At 36.5% G+C, this 22,448-nt stretch overlaps 1 protein-coding gene across 5 annotated transcripts in view; it reads right to left on the bottom strand.

Moving 5' to 3' along the window:
• Positions 1-22,448, bottom strand: part of ASCC1 (activating signal cointegrator 1 complex subunit 1) — a 91,010-nt gene that overhangs the window by 62,906 nt on the left and 5,656 nt on the right. For all 5 annotated transcript variants that reach the window (XM_074339572.1, XM_019745952.2, XM_019745949.2 and 2 more), the window contains exons 4-5: positions 20,882-20,979; positions 16,187-16,365 (exon numbers count right to left, since the gene is read on the bottom strand). In XM_074339572.1, the coding sequence (XP_074195673.1) occupies positions 16,187-16,365; positions 20,882-20,979 (277 nt within the window). The remainder of the gene's footprint in view (positions 1-16,186; positions 16,366-20,881; positions 20,980-22,448) is intronic.

A 22,448-nucleotide genomic window follows, 5' to 3' on the forward strand; every position in this document is an offset into this window, starting at 1 on the left:
TAGCAGCCCAAGCAGTCTAATGCAACGAGGAATCCTACTTCTGGGAATTTATCTTGAAGACACACATATTTTCAACAATATAAAATACAGGCGCATTACTGGAAAATATCTAAATGTCCAAGTATAGAAGACTGGTTGAAAACCACGTATAAACACATGTGTAAACTGATACAGAGTCATTTTCAGGACATAATGGTAAATGAAAAAAGCACAGTGCAGAAGAGCAGATAGTTTGCTACCATTTGTGTAAGAAAGAAGTGAAAATAAGAAAACATATATATACCTATGTACTTGTTCTACAAAAAGAAACAAACATAAGACAAATAAACCAAAAAGCAATGAAGGGACAGAGTGGGACTCAAGAATGTGTGACACTTCTGAATATACCCTTTTGTATAGCTTTGACTTTGGAAACATGTTGATGCTCCACATATTCAAAATAAAATTAAATCGACAGGATGGGATGGTGGAAAAAGCTAAATGTTGAAAGCAAACTAAAAATAAACCTAACTGCATTTAAAATGAATAACAAAAACCAGACTTAGAGGGAGTTTAAAAAGGAAATACTAATCCAAATAATTTATAAACACAATATTTAACTTTATATCTTAGTTTTATTTATTTTTTATTTTTTTATTTTTTTGGAGTAGGGACTGCAAACAAATCCTGAATTCTTTTTATTAGGTTTATTTTTTATAGCTGTCTGGGCAAAACAAATCAAAATGATTTTAGACGTATTATAGGATTGAGTGAATGAGTAAGTGCTGATGCTGGAAGTCAGGATTCTTACTGTGGAAAGAGGGACATAAAAATATGGAGTGAAAGAAGGCAAGAAAGAATCCTGTGGGGATGGACTGCTATCAGAGCTATTTTTGTCAACTCTCAATTTCTAAAATACATACAGTCAGCCCTCTGTATCCGCAGGTGTCAACCAAGTGCAGACTGAAAATATTTGGGAAAAATATCTCAGACGGTTCAAAAAGCAAAACTAAATTTGTCACACTCAAAGCACTAGGCTGAATCCATGCAAATGAAGTGACGTGTAGACAGACATACCCTGTTGTAGCCTGTACGCAAACATAGGTTATATGCAAATACTAAGCCATTTTACATAAGAGACTTAAGCATCCTCAGATTTTGGTATCAGCAGGGGGTCCAGGAACAAATGTCCTGCGGATAGCCAGGGATGACTGTATATGCACAAATACATACATAGGTACATGTATATATATGTATATATACATGCATATATTTTCTGGGTCTGTCCACAGAAAAGGGCCTAGAAGCAGATACCCTGAGCACACCTAGCACCAAATACCACTTCCCACTAAAAGGAACCAGGGGTCTTAGAGGAACGGCTGATTCCAGGGCTGGAACAGGGAAGTACAAGATAAGCCTGGAATATCTTATTATGCCAGAAAGTATGGAAATAACTGGGGAGAAGGGTGGAAGAAAGGTATGTCACTAACATAGGAACCAGTGAGGGTCCCTCCACCACCAGTTAAATGAAGGACAATTTGAGCACTAAAATAATTAAGAATAATTTGTAAACTATTAAAAAGTAGGAATGTATGATTCTATATCAATGATAGATGAGAAGAGAAGGTTGTTTCTTACAGAATACTGACTGTCAGCTGCAAATATAGAGAAAACACGGAAGTTGGCAAATCATAAGTTTGCAACCATCATAGCAAAGATTGGTTCAGGCAAGAATCATCAAAGGATACTACATCAAAGGGGAAATTTTGTTGAGAATTAGAATATTTGCATAGTCTTAAAATGTCTACCCACAGATTGCTTACTGGTTGTAAGGAAAAATAACAGTAACTATACAGTGAAGAAATTAATCAACACCTTGACTGGACGGTGTAAAAATTAACATTGCCAATAAAGGGCATCATATCTAGATGAGATATTTTGAGAAAGACTTATCATCACTTATGCAATGTTCTAGCCAGGAATGCATAACCTCAGTCTACTCGTGAGGAAACATCAAACAGACCCCAAATGAGCATTCTGGTTTTTTTAATTTATTATTTATTAAAGAAGCATTCTATCTTTTTTTTTTAGTCAATGTCAATAAAGACAAAGAAAGGCTGTGGAAATGTTCCAGGTCCAAGGAGATGAAAGAGACCTAACAACTAAACACAACATCTAATAGTCGACTAGATCCTATGCTAGAGGGGACAAAATGCTGTAATGGACAAAATTAGAATGGGGATGGTAAAACACAGACAAAAGTATTGATGTTAAACCTATTGAAGTTGAAAATTTCATGTTACTATGTTTTAAAAAATTCGGATTTTATAGGAAATACATATTGAAGTATTTGGAGGTAAAGGGCCATGACATACACAACGCACTCTATAGTAGTTCAGGAAGAAAGCATAAAAGAGAGAATAAAACAAATACAGGAAAATACTAACACTAGGTGAATATGAGTAAAGGGTACTATCTGTAGTCTTAACTTTTCTATGAGTTTATAATTATTAGGATTATAATTAAGAGGATACTATTGCTACTGTAACAAATTTCCACAAACTCAGTGGTTTAAAACTACACAAATTTATTATCTTACTATCTAAAAAGAGGAAGCTCTTGAACTTTTCTTTCCTTACCTTACCCTTTGGGAGCCTACCACTTCAGTCAACTTGAGTCCACTTGCCAAGGAAACACTAACTACTGGGAAACAAAACATAGAGAACGCACAAGAGCAGAAAAAGGAACAAACAGATGAGTTACCTAAAGGCCATATAATCTGCAGTCTTTTGGGGAATTCTAAGCCATAAGCGTTCGAACAGTCTTTAACTGTATGTATTAGAGATCATACAATTTATATGTAACCTAACAGGACAATCTTTTAATAAATGTAGAAATACCCTAAATTTTACCCTGCCTGTCAATGACATCTTCTAAGAAAAACTTTTCTCTTAGTGAATTACTTCAATTTAATGTAGACTCAATATTCGAGGCAATGGAGCCACTATGTTTCTTTGCTCGGAATCTATCACATCCCCACCCACAAGCCTCTTCATTGAAATGAATAAAGACCAACATCAAATTTACTCTGGGGTTTAATTACACTGGGCCCTGCTCCAAGTTCACCATTACTCGGAGTTAGAACTATTTTACTCCATTAAGTTGGCCAACCAGGCTGGCGCCTGGAAATTCTAACGGTGGTGACCTTCCAGCCAGCAAGGAGAAGCAAATGGTGAAGTAACAGTTGTGTCTAGATGGAAAAAAAAAGTTTCTTTATGGCTAAGCCACATCTATAAGTCTCAGTTTCTTTGACTGTTAAATAAGGTCTCATCCAAGGAAAAAAATGCACGCCAAGCTACCTCCACAGAAAACTGATGTGCAAGCCTACACCGTGTTCAGAGTTCAAAGTCATGTCCTAACTCAGCCGTCCCAGGTACAAGACCTTAAACCTCTCATTCAAACTGCTGCTCCATGATTTACCACTAGCAATCACATCATCAACTGCCCTTCACTGATTTTACTTTTAATCCAGCACTCAGGCTCCACTGGCCCAGAACTGTTAGCAGTGCTACCAGTGTGAACAATTAACGAGGTACAGTGAAATCTAAAAATGTCAAGCGTAGGAAAAGGCCAGTAGAGAAGTATGGATTAGCCCATCATGGAGCATTCTCTCTGCTTCTTAACACCCCAGTTAGAACTCAACCATCCGTTCCACACAGATGGGATAGAACGCAGGTGCGTCTGTCAGAGCTGTCAGCTAGCAGAAGGAAAGTCTCTCTTGCATCTCAGACCCCAAAGGTCATGCATGCTTCATTGCATGAGAGTTAAGAAAAGAACGTCTATGAATCTGGACCAAATGAATCTGATCCACCCAGAATGTAAATAATTTATAGCACTCTGCTTTGACAGTACATGATGACAGCCAAAGATAAAAAAATAATCTTCAAATTATATTTACAAATATCATCTTCTAGGAACACCAGGCATAACAAAGGTTTGTGATTTAGGCCTCTTATAAGAGGCCTTTAACCTGGAATACCGAGTCGAGGGATCTAATTCCAGATCTGTTACAAAGCAGCTGTGATCAGGCAAGCCATTCCACTTCTCTCGATCTCAGTTTCCTCCTTTGGAAGACAATGGAGATGGTCTAGTTTACCCCTAAGTCAAAGGTCCTATACATTTTTTACACGCTCCCACAGTACCCATAAATAAGTACAAAACAGGAATTTGTGAGGGATTCAGCAGTTCACTTCCTGATAGTCTACACAAAGACAAGGAGGAAGGATGCATAAACCTCATTCATGTAGGAAAGCTATTCAAATAAGGCACACCAGTGAAAAGAGCATTTGGCTTTGCAACCAGCTGGGCCTAGGTTCAAATTCTATTATAATTCTGCCACCTATCAGCAGTGTCTCCCAAAGTGAGCTACTCAACTGCTCGGAAACTCAATTTCATCATCTTTAAAACAGACATTTCCTTCTCACGGTTATTCTGAGGATTAAATAAAACATACTGGGGGTGCCAGAAAACTGTATACACATGACTTGTATTCATCTTTTGTTATCGGTATATATTGAGTATATACTGATCTTTGCTCTCCCTTTGAAAGCACCATCAAGAACTAAATTAGGCTCTGCTGAGTCATTTCTATTATTCTTTAAGAATGTTCACAAAAGTTGACTTTGATTCGAAAGTCTCTACATGTTACTAATAAAATACCTTGTTGAGTAAGCTTTAGAAAACAGGGTTTTGATTCTTCTCGCTTATAAATTCTGTCCAGACATAATTAGAGGGAAGTGGAGAGGTTCTTAAAAACAAAGGACAAATATTCAAACCGACCAGAAAAAGGGTACTTCACACTGACCAGAAAAGAGAATGCATGGTCTAAATATCCTTACCCATTAAAAAGGAGTGATGGGCATCTCTCTTCACTAGGATGCATCCCTCTTACTTTTCTTTGATGAGCACAATGAATAGTTAACTCTATTTTTTGAAAGCGTAACTATTCCTCCATAAGTTACTTGTAAGCACTAGTTAGCAATCCAGCTAGCAGCCTACATTCATTCCCAAAGACAGACAGGGATCACTCAAACTTCAGGGATGGGCTAACAGTACACCACCTGTTCAAGCCAGAACCTCGGCTTCCTCTTGATGCCACACTTTCCCTCACGTCTCATATCGTAACGGTGGTGTTACAACAGCTAACGTACAGTACTTAGCTATGTGCCACGCTCTGCTCTAAACACCTTAAATTTATTAACTCTTTTACCCTTTATAACAACACTGAAGGTAGGAACTATTATTATCCCCACTTTAGAGAAGACCTATGAAAATCTCTGGAACATATCCCTTCCTGAATATAGTACACAACCTGGTCTTTTTTTCAACAGGCTGTATCATGGTCTCTAACTAGTAGCTGCCTCTGGTACCCCATGCCTTAATTCTCAATCCCACCTCCAACCCGCCTTCAGGATTATTTTTCTGCAATGCTAAGTTAATCACATTAGTCTCTACTTAAAACCTTCACTAGTTCCAGAGTGTCTATAGGATACATTCAAAATCCTTAACTCACACGAGACCTTTCACAACCATTCACAAGACCATTCACAACCAGGTGGATACCATTCCCTTTCCACTGTTTTTTTTTTTTTAAACTTTTTATTTATTTTAACTATGTTTTTCCAGGACCCATTAGCTCCAAGTCAAGTAGTTGTTTCAATCTAGTTGTGGAGGGCACAGCTCACTAGCCTATGTGGGTATCGAACCGGCAACCTTGATGTTAAGAGCACCGCGCTCTAACCAGCTGAGCTAACGGGACACCCTCCCTTTCCACTCTTAACTCCTACCTCTTCCCTATCCTACCCAATTTCTAGGCTCCAGTCTTAACAAACTGCTCCCTCTCCCATGAACACAAGCAGACTAGAAAGCCTCCATTCCTTGCAAGTACCATTTCCTCTGCCCAGAATGCTCCCCTTCCCCGTGCGAGCCTGGCACAATCTCCTGTTCTTCCTTCAAGACTCTGCTCAAGTGTCACCTCCCTGATTAAGCCTTTTCCGCCCATTAGAGAACCTCCCCTCTGGGTACCCACTACACTCCCCTCTAACAGCACTTACCACACGGTACCACAACTATTTCTGTAAGAACACTACTTCCCCTGCTCGAGCATGGGATGGATCCATAAGGGTAGAGTCCATTGTTAGTACAAACTACATAGCCTAGTAAATGGTAGACATTTAATAAATAGTGAATTAATGAATAAAAGATAAACTGTCTGCATCCAAATGGTGCAATATACGAATCTTGTCAACATCGTTTCTTACTTTCCCATCTAACATGAGAACTCAAGAATTTACAACTTTTCTTACAAAGACAACTAACTATCCAATCTTTGTTCTGAATTAGTTATCTTAAAATTATAAGATAATTATAAATTCCAAAACTCCCCTTATACATGAAGAATCCTAAATGAACACTAAAGCTGTTACATATAAATTTTCTTCTTCAGTGACCAATACTGTTATAATAGTATTATTATACTATTATATTACTATTATTCACTGTGAAGAAAAACAAGCCTAAATGGGGGGGGGGGCCACAGATCCATTAGCCATTTCTGCCTAGTGTCAGCCTTTACACTCCAATATGAGCAGAATTATGTTGTTTCTGGAGCTATAACCTATTCAGGTTCTCCAGACAGCCTGAGAAATCCCCTGTTGCTTTAGACAGATCTGTAAGCCTTCAGAATGCTCCAACAAAACACAGCTTTGAATTACTGTTTTTCATTACTGATATGCTCTCTACTGGACCCTGCTGTGAGATAAAATGGAATTTTAGCAGTGTTACCAGCTATGGAATGACTGAGAGATATACAGGGTTTAATATTCTTCTTGAACTCACAGACAGTGAGACATCTTTGAATCTTAATGCAAGAGAGGAAAGAGTGAAAAAATAAGGTGCAGTTTATCTGCAGATCACATACGTGGAAAACACCTTGCCGATGTCTCTGAGCAGCTAAATCCTACATTCAATACTCAGGCCTGGGGAGCTGAAGCACAGGGATGACGGCGATGATGTCTGTAGTTAAACAACATTTCCTGTATCATCAATCAGCACAAAGGAAGGCGATTTAGGAAACGCTATTCTAAAAGGTAAATTCACAGTTTCCTTGGGAGTCAAGGGTGAGGTCAAGAACGAACATGCTACCAAATAGAGAAAAGAGGCCAACTATTTTCAAGGAAGAAAAGAGAAGTTTAAAAAGAAGAGTGAGGGAAGACCAGGATGATACCTGGGAGAAAAGCTGTCTGTTGTATCAAAAGTGTTACTTCACAACAATGTCTAAGAATGGAATAGCTATGGTTGGTAGACGGCATTCTAATGCCCCTCACCCTTGTGTAATCCCCTCTCCTTTGATTGTGGGTGGAACCTGTGACTGATAGGACACCACTACTGTGATGACACTATGTTAGATGGCACAGTCCACCTTACCATAGGGACATTACCCAGTGAGCCTGACACATACACATGAGCTCTTTAAAAAGCAGAGTTTTCTTTGGCTGGTGACAGACGTCAGAGATTCGAAGCGCCAAGAAGGGTTTAACAGAAGCTAGAGGGGCCACATGTCAAGGAAATGGGGGCTAGAGCTATAGCCATAAGGAAATGAATTCTGCCAACAATCTAAATGGACTTGAAAGTGGATTCGTCCCCAGGGCCTCCTAATAAGAGACCAGTCTGGCCAACACCTTGATTTCAGCTAAGAGAACCCAGTTGATACCTGGGAGAAAAGCTGGTTGAGCTCACCAAGCCTTCCGATCCATATAGTACTGTGAGATGATAAATGGGTGTTGTTTTAAGCTGCAAAATGGAGGTAATTTACCATCAGCAATATAAAATTAATAGGCTAGGGTGCAAAGGTAAACTAATAAACTCATATTTCAATAGTATTTCACCCCAAAGATCCCAAAGGACTTGATATATTTGACATAAGCTATCAAATTAGATAAAGTCACCTTCTCAAACAAAAGAAAGAAAACAAAAAATTAATTATCGATGAAATATTTTTTAGAAGATAAAGAGTCTCACCTCTTCGAGTCCTGATTCAGGACTGAAGATGGATAGCTCTTGAACAAAAGTCCTTGAAGGACATCTGATCCATATGATATCTTTTTTTAACAATTAGGGAATAAGATATGATTTGGAGCTGAAAACCCAAGCACAACTAGGAAGGCTCTGTTGCTTTTTTAAATCTGCAAATACTGTGCAAATTACTACCCAATTCTAGTCAAGGCTGGTCCCAATGAAAACACTTACTGAAAGTCTGGTGCAATTGGTTAACAGACAAGCAATCATCAAAATATCTTCAATTTAAACAGGATTTTTTCCATTCGAACAAAATTCAAAATTCAAAATTTGCTTATTTTGAATGAATAAACAAAATTTGTTTATTTTGAATGAATAAACAAAATGTGGCATACCAATATTTCCCACAGTGATATCCGGGACTAATTTCATATATTTGTTCCACTGGATTGTATAAAATAGAGCAGTTACTAGGTCCTACATAACTCTATCATTCACTCGACCCAGAAGGTACCCTGGGCAGGTCACCCTCTCTGAACTTCCATTCTGACATCATTAAAATGGAATAGCAGTATCTGCCTCATACAGACGGATTGAAGATTAAACAAAATAAACGCAGTAAGCACTCAGCACACTGTCAAGCACAACGCAAGTGCTCAATAATCATTTGCTATTTTATATGTCACTCGATGCTGACTGAGTAAAATAGTGGTAAACTCCTCCCTGTTTACGGTATTACAAATTATTAGAAGAAAGAAAAGTATGAATAGCAGCATTATTCATAATAGCCCAAAAGTGGAAACAACCCGAATGTTCATCATTTTGAATGAATAAACAAAATGTGGCATACCAATACAATGGAATACTACTGGGCCATAAAAAGAAATAAAGTAGTGTTAACATGATAAAACATGGATAAACCTAGAATACATTGTAAGTGAAAGATACCAGACACAAAAGATCACATATTCTATGATTCCATTTATATGAAATATTCAGAATAGACAAATCCATAGAGACAGAAATTAAATTAGTGCTTGTCAGGTAGAAGGAAGGGGGCAATGGGGAGTGACAGTTTAATGAGTATATGGGGGTTCTTTTGAGGCTGATGGAAATATTTTAGAATTAGATATTGGCTATGGTTACAAATGCAGTGAATACATGTATATGGAAAACCATTAACAGTGTACTTTAAAATGTGAACTTTATGTTATATAAATTATATATCAATTAAAAAATGTATGAGAATGTCTCCTTTTGTCCATGAAGAATTAACTCCTATTAGGACTTTCCCTCCTGCCATCAATAACTAGAAGACTAGATAAAATATATAAAACAAGTGTTTTCAGACATTGGCTAACAGATGGTGCTGGACTGTGATCCCTAAGAGAGGAGAAACAGAGTCTCATGCTAGCTTTCTGAACAGACAACTTCCAGACAGTGGCACAGAGTGGGGAACCCAACAAGAGGCCAGTGATCCCTATGAGTTGAGGTGAGAAAAAGTGGAATTCAGGAATGCCAAGGCAAATAAAATTTGCAGGGCCAAGCACTGAAGAGGAGGAAGCTATGAAAAAAAGTGGGGGCTCCAGAAATCTGCATAAGGGTCTCTGAGACTTTGGCTGAACAACAATCTGCACGTGTATAGGGTGAAACCCACAAGACCTGATAAAGAACAGCTACTGGGAGCTGTAAGCCAAACAATACCCAAAGCTCAAACAGCAAGGAAACACTCAAGTTCCCACCAGCCAGAGTGGAGAGACCACTCTTGAATACACAGAGAATTGAACAGAGATTCCAGGAAGGACACACCTTAATAGTGAGGCTAAATTAGCCCTAGAGTAAAGAATACTCTAGATCTGTTCTTAAAAGGCTTTAAAAACAAGCTTTGGAATGATTATGCTGATACACAAATAACTATCTTCGAGAACAAAGTTTAAGACTCTCTGTAGAGAAAAAAACAAAATTTGCTCTCAACAGTGTTCACTATTAAATAAAAAATTACCAGACATGCAAGCAGCAAAAAATGTGACCCATAAGCAGGTAAAAAATTGGCCAATAGAAACAGATCTAGAATGCTGCCATGCCAATGGAATTAGCAGACAGTGGCTTTAAAAAAAACTATTATAAATAAGCACAACTATTTTAAAGAAAACATGTAGACATTGAAAGAAAAGGATGATATAAAAAAAAACAAATAGAACTTTAAGAGATATCAGGTAAGAGCAAAAATGAAAATTCCATTGGATGGGATTAACGACAGATTAGTAACTTAAAAAAAAAAAAATCAGTGAATTTGAAGACACAGCTACAGAAACTATCCAAACTGAAGCAGGGAGAAAAAACTAAGTCTGGAAAATAAATGAACAGAGCTTCAGTAACCTGTGTACCAGTATCAACTGATCTACTGTGTAATTAGAGTTCCAGAAGGAGAAGGAAAAAGGGGAGAGAAAAGATATTTGAGGAAATAATGCCTGAAATTTATCCAAACTCAAAGCAATATCAGCATGATGACAGACTAAGAAGATCCAGGCTCTCACTCCCCCACAGAAACACCAAATAAACAACACCACATAGACCAAAGTAGCTTCGGGAGAATTCTAGAAACCAGTTAAGAAGCTACAACAAAGCAAATGCCTCACCAAAAGAAAGCTGCACTCAAAATGGTAGGAAATGTCCCATTTTCTCTCCACATAGTAGCGTGATGAGATCTCACGCTGTCCAGCTCTGTCCCACCTAGGTCATGAACCATCCCTTTGTCCAGTGTGTCCACACTATACACGCTACGCATCCATTAGGCACTGAGTAGCCATCTCGGTTATCAGATCAACTGATACAGAACCGCAGTGCTTATGTTCATGGAACTCTTATTTTACTTAATAATGGCAACTGAGATATACCAAAGAGAAGCTGCAAAGTGGATGTGCGTATAGGAAAACACATAGTATACATAGGTTTCGGTATTATCCACAGTCTCAGGCATCCAAGGGGGGTCTTGGAAGGTATCCCCTGTGCATAAGGGGGAACTACGAGATACCACAGCATGCCTACCAGAATTGCCAAGATCAAAATACGACAGACACCACCAAACGCTGGCAAGAATGTGGAACAAGCTAAACTCTTATATCATCATTTGTGGTAGAAAAGGCACAGCCTCTCTAGGAAAAGGCTTAACAGTTTCCCTATAAAACTAAACATACATCTGCATTTGGTCCAACAATTATGCTCCTAAGTATTTGCCCAGAGATAGCAAAGAGGTACGAGAGAACTTTTGGGGGAGATGGAAATGTCTGTATCTTGTTTGTGATGGTTGTTACACGACTGTATATTTTTGTCAAAACTAATTAAAGTGTACTCTTAACAGGTGCATTGCATTGTATGTAAATTACAACTCAATAAAGTTGATTTTTTAAAACAGAATGGAAAAAAACTATCAAAAATTTAAAGTTCACATTCCCTTAAACAATGTATTCTAAGAATTTACCCCAAAATGTATCCCAAAGAAAACATCAGCCAAGGACATAAAGATTCATGTACAAAAATGTTCATTACACATTATAATGAATAACAACAGAAATAATTTCCTTTAATGTTCCATCAATAAGGCATTGGTTAAAAGTTAGGGTACATTCATTCACAGAATATTTCACAGCAATTAAAAACAGTGATTAGATTTATATGTATTGACATGGAACATATTAAATCAAAAAGGTAGTTAGAAACAATGTGTATAACAATTTTAATAAATATATATATATATATAAAATACATATGTAAGTTGAAAAAATTTATGAGCCAACTTTATACCAAGAGGTGTCTGTCATCTTTCCCCTATAAGTAAGAGAATGTTGAGACCATTCCTATTTTAGAGATGAAGAAACTACCAGAAATGTCAAATGAGTTTCTGAGGAACTAAAACAAGCCTGAATGCCACAGCCTTTCAGGAAACATATGCTATCTCAATAACAGGTATATGTTCTTCAAAGCTACTACATGGGAACTCACCTAAGGTGGGGTAATACATGCAGAGTACCACCGGAAAATGCCTACAGGCTTTTCCAGCAATCTGCCTGTCCTTCTTACACCAGAATGAAACTCACTAAAAATGTCTTCCATCTAATAAGCCCCTTACTTATTTACACTTTTATGCTATGCTTATTTCCCTACTGTTATCAGGACCTGATTTAAAAGCAGGAAGAAGGCAATGTCAGTATGGAGTCTCCCTGGAAGCAGGAAGGAAGTACTTTGGACTGATTAAGGCCAGCACGACATTAATAGTGGCCAGTCTCAATCCGGCCAAGAGAAAGTAATTATTCCAATATTTGTTCCCTGTCAGCCCAAGTCAGGAGCCAAAAGGAAAGTAAGGAGGCATACACACGCACACACACACACATACATGAAAAGGAAAAAAGGCTAATCTATTACAATCTGCTTGTCGCATATCAGGTATCTGTAACATTACAAAAAATAAATAATTATAATTACTAGCTTCAATAAATTGGTATTTACAAAGTAAAATAATTTTGAAACTTACCAGCAACACTCCCCCAAATTTACCAGCCTATATTGAAACTTCAGTATTCCCGGTCTTCTCCTACTGTACCCTCCACTTCCACTGAGAATGAAATCATCTTGCTATTAAATGTTAAGAGGAAAAAAAAAATTCTGATGGTTTACTACTGATACTTAATAATATTCTGATAGTTTACTAACTTTACATATAGTATTTGACTTATAGATGTACCCTTGTTCAAGCCCGTAAATGCCAAGTTAGTCACTTCAAAATGTGTTACACAATTCTATTCTGTCTACTCATATTTGCCCAGTCTGAACCGACTCAACATTAATAGCCTCCTTCTTAAAAAATCAATTTTACCAATTTTCATCCCCTAGCCCCACAAAAATACTTGGATTCTAGTACTTCTATATCTGCATATCTACATCTCACCATATTTTAACACCTAAGACCCAGCTTGAGCAATATGGGCAAGACAGCATAGGAGAAAGGAAGGGAAAAGGAAAAAAAGAAGAGGAGGAATGATCTTGTAAATTTTCACCCAAAACATTTTCACTGACCTGGCCCACAACTGTCAAAGGCAGCCCTCATTTACTCTTAATACTCCAAGTAATACGAATAACTTTAACCTAACCAGGCATGAAAATAGCAGGAGTGAGTAGCCTCTAACATTTATGAAATGTTTATTACATATGGAGTGCCATGCCGAGTACTTACGTTATCTCATTTAATCCTTCCTGTAACTCTCCAAAGCAAGCTGTAAAGATCTGAAGAGGTTCACTTTCCCAAATCTACACATCGAGGAACCCAGAATCAAACCTAAGTCCATCGTTTCCAGAACCAAAGATACTACCCACTGTTCTGTTTTATCCCACATGCTTTTTATTCCTCTCTTTACTACAAGATTGAGAAAACATAGCACGGACATCCATATGCAAAAAAATGAACCTAGACCTATTCACACCTACTACAAATAATTAACTGTTTCATAGATCTAAACATAAAAAAGCAAAACTCTAAAAATTCTAAGAGAAAACCTTTGTGACTTAGAGTTAGGCAGAGTTCAAAGATATGACATCAAAATTAATAAATTGGACTTCATCAAAATTTAAAAATTTTCTCTAAAAAAGACACTAATAAGAGAATGAAAGACAAGCTGCAGCCTGGGAGAAAATATTTGGAAATCACATAGCCTTAAAGGATTTGTATCCAGAATATAGCCTTACAGACTTGTATCCAGAATATGTGTGAGTGTGTGTGTGTGTGTGTGTGTGTATATATATATATATATATATATATATATAGTGTTTATGAATATATATATTTCATAATATATATATTATGAAAGAGCTCTCAAAACTCAACAGTAAGAAAACAATTTTAAAATGGGTAAAAGATGTGGACACCTCACCTAAGAGAATACATGGTAAAAAAAGGACATAAAAAGATATTCAACATCATTAGCCATCAGAGACATGCAAATTAAAACCACAATAAGATATCATGACACACCTATTAAAATGGGTGTAAATAACAATAAAATCAAATGCCAACACCACCAAATGCTGACGACAATGCAGAGCAATTAGAACTCTCTTATGTTACTGGTGGGAATGCAAAACAGCAGAGGCATTCTGAAAAACAGTTTGACAGTTTCTTATAAAGTTCAACATACATCTACCATATATACCCAGCAATCCCACTCTTGAATATTTACTTTAAAGAAATGAAAATTATGTTTACATAAAAATCTGTACACAAATGTTTGTAGCAGTTCTACTCATATTTCCAAAAACTGGAAACAACCTAAATGTCCTCCAGCAGGTGTACAGATAAACAGACTGTGTGCATCCAACAAACTACTGATAAACACAACCACTTGGATGAATCTCAAAGGCACTATGCTGAGTGAAAACAGCCAGTCTCAAAAAGTTACATACTGTATGGTTCCATTTATGTGACATTCGCAGGCAGACAAAACTATAGTAACCAAGACAAGATCAGTGATTATCAGTGTTTGGGGTGGGGAAGAGGCAACTATAAAGGGACAGATAAGGGCATTTTGGAGGGTGGTAGAACTATTCTGTACCTTAACTGTGGTAGGTGGCTACACAAATATAAATGTGCTGAAATACATAGAAATGTACATGCAAAGAAGTCCATTTTACCGTATGATAATTTTTAAGGTAAAATAAAACATTTTTAATTCTTCTGAGGATAACTGGTTAACCAAACAGGGGTTAAAAGAAATTACTCTTACCTCTTACCATATATCAAAATACATTAAAAAGTTAAATATAACTATGAAGTAATACTGATCTTCTTAATATATATGAAGCTCTTACAAATAAATTAAAAAGTGAACACTCAGAGAAAAATGGACCAAGACATGAAGAAGAGTTAAACATATGAAAAAGTTTTATCTCACCAATAATCAAATAAATGAACAGTAAAGCAATGAGCTAATACGTTTTATCAATTAAATTACAAAAAAACCCAAAAACTTAAAAGAATGACAAGACCCAGCCAGTACTGGCAAGGGCGGAAATAGAAACCTTAAGCAAACTATAGTAGGAGCATAAAGTGCTATAACATTTCCTGAAGGTAATTTGGATAGACATACCAAAAAACTCCAACATACACATACTCTTTTCCCACTTCTAGAAATTTACTAAGTAAGAAACTAACTAGACTAGTGCAGAAAAATGTAGGCAGAAGAATACTCATAACATATTTACAATAATGAAAAAATAGAAATAAAGATTAAATAATTACACACCCATATAACACAACAGTAAGCAGCCATTAAAAATCAAGTCATGTGAGCAATTATTGACATCAAATTATGTTATTTTAGCTATCACTGCTATAATTTCCTTCCTGTTCTCCAAAGCAAAGGTAAAAGATTTAGATTTTTGTTCAATGACAAAACAATTACGGTATAGTGCTAAATTTCAAAGAAAACAGGATATAAAACCACATACAACACACATTTTATTTTCTAAATGTATGTGTGTGTACATACACACAAATATGCCACAGTATTCTCTCTCAGTGGTGAAACTATAGGAGGCTTTTTATTCTTTTTCTAAATTTTCTATCATAAATGTATATTACTTTCATAAATTTTTCAAAAAATCAATAAATATTTACATCACCTAAACTTATACCCAAAAGGAGTTTTAAAACTTGTTTTCTACTCTAGATTATCTGCTATTAGCCTAGTCATAAGCATTTCACTGGTACCTAAATATGACAGTTCTATATGCAAATTTGTCTTTTTGTTACTAACCCCAAATCAGCCATAACTGCCAGAGGCAGAAGATCTACAGATAAGAACATCTCATTAAGATTGCCACCCTCAAAGTGCAGAATAGTGTGCATATTAGGATGATTCTTTTGTGTCTTAAAATTTTTTAATATATTTCAGTAATATATAGAGACTTATGGTGCTGATATGTCTCTACTTTTTTTTTTCAGTTCAGAATTAAATGAAACTATCAGAAATAGGTTTTTTGGTGGGAGAAGAGATTTGTATCTACTGCCTGAACTATGAACCATTTTTGTACTCTTAATTTTCTTCTTTTTTTGTTTTGTTTTGTTTTGTTTGCTGCTTACCATGGAGCACTTTTCCAGTACTTCCTCCTGGAATTTAAGGAATCGTTCCTGAACTTCAACTTCATTGAGGAAAAAGGCAAGGAAGTGAGTGAAGGGCTGCTTTCTTCTAAAAGTGAGCAAAAGAACATCAATCCGAGTTCTGGCTGAAATGACCCCACTTCGATGCTGGCCACTGATTACTGCAAGCAAAAAAAAAAAGGGGGTTAACATGCTCAAGGACCATCAGATGCTTGCTTGTAAGATAGGTGACCTTTCAATATTGTCATCTGTGGGGAGTTAAAGAAGTCTGAATGTATATATAATTCTGAACAGGGGACAACACCAAGGGTAAGAAAGTTACTAATGAATTCAATCTAAGCAGAACGAGGTCTAAAAACAGAATATCTTTAAGCCGAGCTGATGAAGTAGAAAAATGAGTTCAAAAGCTATAAAGTAAACCCTCACACCTTGTTGGTGGGAATGTAAAATGATACAGCTTCTATGAAAATGTTCGGCAGTTCCTTAAAAAGTTAAAAAGAGAATTACCATATGACCCAGCAATTCCACTCCTAGATAGAAACCCAAAAGAAGTAAAATCAGGTGTTCAAAAAAACAACAACCTTGGACATAAATGTTCATGGCAGCTCTACTCACATTCCAAAAGGTGGAAACAATACAAATGTCCACCAGCTGATAAATGGATAAACAAAATGTGGTATTTCCATACAATGGGATATTATTCAGCAGACAAAAACAAAAAAAAAAGGAACAAAGTACTGATACATGTAAAAATATGGATGAATCTTGAAAACATTATCCAGACAATAAAGACCACATATTGTATGCTTCCATTTACAGGAAATATCCAGAACAGGCAAATTCATAGAGACAAAAAGCAGATTAGTGGTAGCCAAGGACTGGAGATAGGAAGAAATCAGGAGTGACTGCTTAATGGGTATGGGGTTTCCTTTCGGGGTGATAAAAACGTTCTAGAACTAGACAGTAGTAATGGTTACACATCATTCTAAATGTACTAAATGCCACTGAATTCAATACTTTAAAATGGCCAAAATGGTAAATTTTATGTTGTGTCTCTAACTACAATAAAAATAGTAAGAACAATACATCACATAGAAATTCATACAGTAAAAAAATTAAGAGCAAAAGATTCAATTTTGTTATGTGAATTTTACCTCAATTAAAAAAATACTGTGGCAAAAATTATTAGTGATTCACTACAATAAAAAAGCAAAGGAGAGTCTATTCCTATACATATGAAAATAGAAAGCTAAAGTAAAAATGTTTATCGACTCTATATTATATGTACAGATACCAAATTTCCATGTTTTGGTATAACTTGGCCTTCTTTGATCTGGGCTATATCTTCACACATATATAAATGAAAAGAGGGGGAAAAAGCCATAAGAACATAGACCACTGTCTACAAAGAAAACCATTTAGGGATTATACAATCTCTGTTTAAGCGGAGATTAAACCTCTAGGTTCCAGAATTGGCAGGGTTTGGTTCAAAACAGAAACTAAGGAAAGGTGCAGAAGACATGAACAATGAACAAAACTGGCATTTCAACAGACGATTTATTAGAGTTAAGGACAGACTTCTGAATATGATAAACATATTGAAGTATTAACGATAACAATAGCAAAATGTGCTATGTACTTTAGAGACCACAAAGTTAGTGTCTCCTAGGCAACTGCAGAAATTAAATAATTCCATTTATTTGTCCTAGTACTTTCCATTAAAGCACTTGAAATTTTCTATAAGAACAACCTTTCTGTTTCTTAATGAGAATGAAAGTGTCATAACCATTTTGTTGTAGAGAAACAACATGGAAATTGCTAGGAAGAGAAGTAAATTATGAATGAATGGAATAACAGAAGCCTGATAACTGTCTGCGTAAGTAAAAAATTGACCTAAGTAAAAACCAAATTTGTAAGAAGTAGACCTACAGTGTTTTCTAATGACATTACTTGTATTATCAGACAGAATACTTTGAAAGTCCAAAAGACTCAAATGCCCAGTGAAGGCAAGTATGCATAGCAGGTACTCAAATATGGTGCTAGAGAAATACTGATAAGAAGGGTTCAAAGGTAAACTGGGAAAAATGATAGGAAAGTAGAAATTATAATTATCGCTGTCCGAGATCAAAAATATGGTGAGAAACTCAAAGGAAAGGGGTGGAGAAGAGGGAAGCTTAAAACTCAAGTTTATGTTTTATTTCTATAAAAGTTTGGCACAAAATGCTAAATGCGTTCTTTTTCATTAAGAAGGTGGTTTGATAGAAAATAAGACAAATAAGACATTTTTATTTTTGTAACACAGTAAACTGAAAAGGGTACTTGAAAGGTGCTCAGGGGGCGGCCAGACAGCTCAGTTAGTTAGAGCGCGAGCTCTCAACACCATGGGATGGTGGGCTGTGTCCCCTGCAACTAAAGATTGAAAACGGCAACTAGACTTGGAGCTGAGCTGCGCCCTCCACAACTGGATTGAATGACAATGACTTGGAGCTGATGGGCCCTGGAGATATTCTCCAATAAAAAATATTCCCACCCCCCCGCAAACAAACAAACAAACAGAAAAAAACGGTGCTCAGACAGACTGATTTCCAGAAAAGATTCAAAGTTGATCAAATAATGACTAAATTGTAAATGCAATGAGGTTAGAAATATTCTACAACTATAAATATCTGAAGACCAGAATATACATGACTAAATTTAAGGACTAAAACTTAGGATATAGAGGAAGAAAACAATTGAAGGTATTGAAGTTAAACTTTTTTTTAAAAAAACCCAATTCTCTAATTACAATGACAATATCATTTTAAAGCTCCTTAGGATATCCCATTGCGTGAGACTTCAAAACAGACTAGAAACAGATCCTTGTCCAGAGGACAAATTAAAATCTTCTAGATCATTTCCTTCTCTAGTTTCTCTAATTGAGGAAATGAAAATGAATAAGTGACAGCAAATACCACACCAAAAGATAGCAAATGCAGTCTTGATTTCACATCACACCTCAATTTATTCTAACCAATTTGTTTTTTTCCCATATCCTATACTTCCCTACAAGATCAACAAGCCAGTTTAACCTTGTTTTTCAATTAAATTAGTTCCACTAAATTCTTAAACAATTAGACACACTCGTTTTTCACACTGAAATATCTGTGCATTCTAAATCAAAATCGAATCTTTACAACCCACCTACCCTTTTCTGGATAAATTTTGGAAGGATTCAGTATCTTAAAATGGCTAAAGGCTCCACATTTATACCATGTTATGAAAATTATTACTCGTATATATTACTATATGGGTAGAAAAAAACGGGGAACATATTCAACCGTTGATTATGTCTGGGGTTCATGTTACAAGAGACTTCCCTTTATACCTTATATATAATTTCTGTAAGCCTCCGTTTTTTTGAAAGCATGTATTAATTTTATAATCAGAAAAAAACTAGAGAAATAAGCTTAGATGCAATTATAAAATTATTTCAATATTTGTAATTTGAACTTTAAAGATAAAAGAAAGGCGTTGTCCAGTACAGGAACTCAGATGCAGCTAGTTAAACTAAAAGTGAAATGAATTAGAATTAAATAGAATTAAAAATTCAATTCCTCAGACACACTAGACATATTTCAAGTACTCACAGACACATGTGGCGAGTGGTTCCTGTACTGGACAGTGCAAACATGGAACATACCCGTCACTACAGAAAGTTCTTTTGAGCAGCACTGCTCTGAAGTCACCTGCTACTTGTCTGTCACAGTGATTATTCTTACATAGCACAAAAGAAGAGCGCTTGTAACTCTTTTCTCTTAAACCTTAATATAATCTATGGGTATTTATGGAAAATGGATTAATGCACATATTTGACTTTTAAAAAGTCCTATAGTTTTAGGATGTTTTAAAAATTTTGTCCCTACAGTGCCCCTCACTCAAAGCCACTTTACAATGCAAGCCGGTGCGTTTGGTTCACACTGATGCCTGGTACAGTCACTTTCTTTATTTCTTTCACATTCACAAATTTTATTACAGTATATTGTTATAATTGTTCTGTTTTATTATTAGCTATTGTCCTTAATCTTTTACTGTGCCTAATTTATAAATTAAACTACGATAAGTATGTATGTATAAGAAAAACCAGTATATATAGGATTTGGTACTATTCGTGGTGTCAGGAATCCACTTGGGATCTTGGAACATATTCCCCCCACTCCCCAGATAAGGGGGGACTAGGTACAGTCACTTTCTGATTTGATTTGTATTGCCAAACTATTTTCCCTCACCTGAGCAGTAATTTGAATCAGGTTATTGTAATCATTATTCTTATAATTTCCTTCCGGTAAAAAGAGTAGAATGGTTAGGGAAAGGGCTGAACTTTATTTCAAATTCGCAGATCTTAATGGTTTTTTCTAATTCTAACTTGAAACAATTCACTAACTCCACCACTAAAGCATATAAGAAACCTCCTGGTACACAATGAAATCTGGAAGCTTTATCCCATCAGTGCATGGTAAAGCATAAAATGAAGGCCCAGGTATCTTTCATCACCTGGGAGACTGATATTCACGTATCATAAAAAGTACAATAGCTACAAAATCCCATAAGGAATATAGTCACTACAGACCTCAGTTGGGTTACATTATTCCATATACATGCAAAAGTGATTGCAAAAACAACTTATATACTGCGCCTCACCAATTTCTCCTTCTTGTCCAGGCTTAGGAATACTAATAGAAGTTTTGGTCTCCACTTCCAGTTTCTTCTTAGTGTCCCCTCTCTTTCCAACTATATGCCTATAATATAAAGAACAATTAATTAATGGAAGATTAAGCAAAAATGTAGCAAAATAAAGAATTCTACCATGTTTAAACTGTATGTAGCCAGGGATACTCCCTTACAGAAAAGTGTTTCAGTAAAAGCTCGGTATTTGTAGAGAAACTTACAAGTCATATAGATTTACATAACATGGTGCATTAAACTCTCTGACAAAATGTCTTACTGCAAATTCAATGTATAGATAGAATAACTATGCCCAACACCGGTTTGCTTCTCAAAATTAGATCAAAGGGAGGCCAGATAGCTCAGTTGGTTACAGTGTGAGCTCTAAACAACAGGGCTGCAGGTTCAAGTCCCACATGGGCCAGTAAGCTGCGCCCTCCACAACTAGATTGAACACAATGAGCTGCTGCTGGGTGGCCAGATGACTCAGCTGGTTAGAGCGTGAGCTCGCAACACGGTTGTTGGTTCAATTCCTACATGGGATGGTGGGCTGCGCCCCCTGCAACTAAAGACTGAATGGGGGAACTGGACTTGGAGCTGAGCTGCACCCTCCACAACTAGACTGAAGGACAACAACTTGGAGCTGATGGGCCCTGAAGAAGCATACTATTCCCCAATATTCCCCAACAAAAAAATGAAAGAAAAAAAAATTTAGATCAAAACTGGGTCTGCAGTTCTGTGAAAGGAAAGCTGGCATAGTCTCAAATGCAATTCCAGCAACCAATGCGACTAGTTTGAGGAGGGGGAGACCCTTGTCCTTATGAGTTCATCTAAGGGAATTATCCTTGGCTAATTAAATAAGAGTGAAGAGCTTGGCAAAGAGCAGGGGCCTCCATTCAGGATAGACTGAAAAGCACAGAGGGTAAACAGATAACCCTCAGGAGGCTGAATTTACATTGACATGTTTTATTGGGGAGATTTCACCCCAAAATTGGGAAGTTTCACCTAAAAATTTATATGTCCAGTTTCTTTAGAGAAATTAGAAGATCTGACAACTCATGGCAACAACAGGCAGGGAGCCTACTCTCATCCCTAAAAATGGAACAGGAGCTTGTCACAGTCCCCATCACTTCCTACTGTCTCTTTCATCTACTCCATCACCTATTAATTCATTTACATTACTTGCCCAGCCCTCCTAGTATAAATAATTCTGACAATCCAAGGTTATCTTCTGGAACCCACATAAATGAATGCGACTACTGGGTCCCAGGGGAGAAGTTTCAGAGTCTATAAAGCATAAGAGGCCATCACAGGACTATAAAGTTAAGAGAAAAAACTCTCCCATCATCAACAATATTTTGGCTCAAATGATTTCAATCACAGTACACAATAGCGTTAAGTGACTGTGTCTAAAACTGGGCATTTGTTTTTAGATGGGCTAACCAAGCCTGATGATTTCCACTAAGATCTATTGTAGTAAGCCAGTTTTTTTGCCTTTTTTTTTTTGGTTTTTAAAAGCTCTATTTAGTTCTTTTGCTTCTCT

This window comes from Rhinolophus sinicus, linkage group LG07 (assembly GCF_036562045.2).
Source record: "Rhinolophus sinicus isolate RSC01 linkage group LG07, ASM3656204v1, whole genome shotgun sequence".
Lineage (NCBI taxonomy): Eukaryota > Metazoa > Chordata > Mammalia > Chiroptera > Rhinolophidae > Rhinolophus > Rhinolophus sinicus.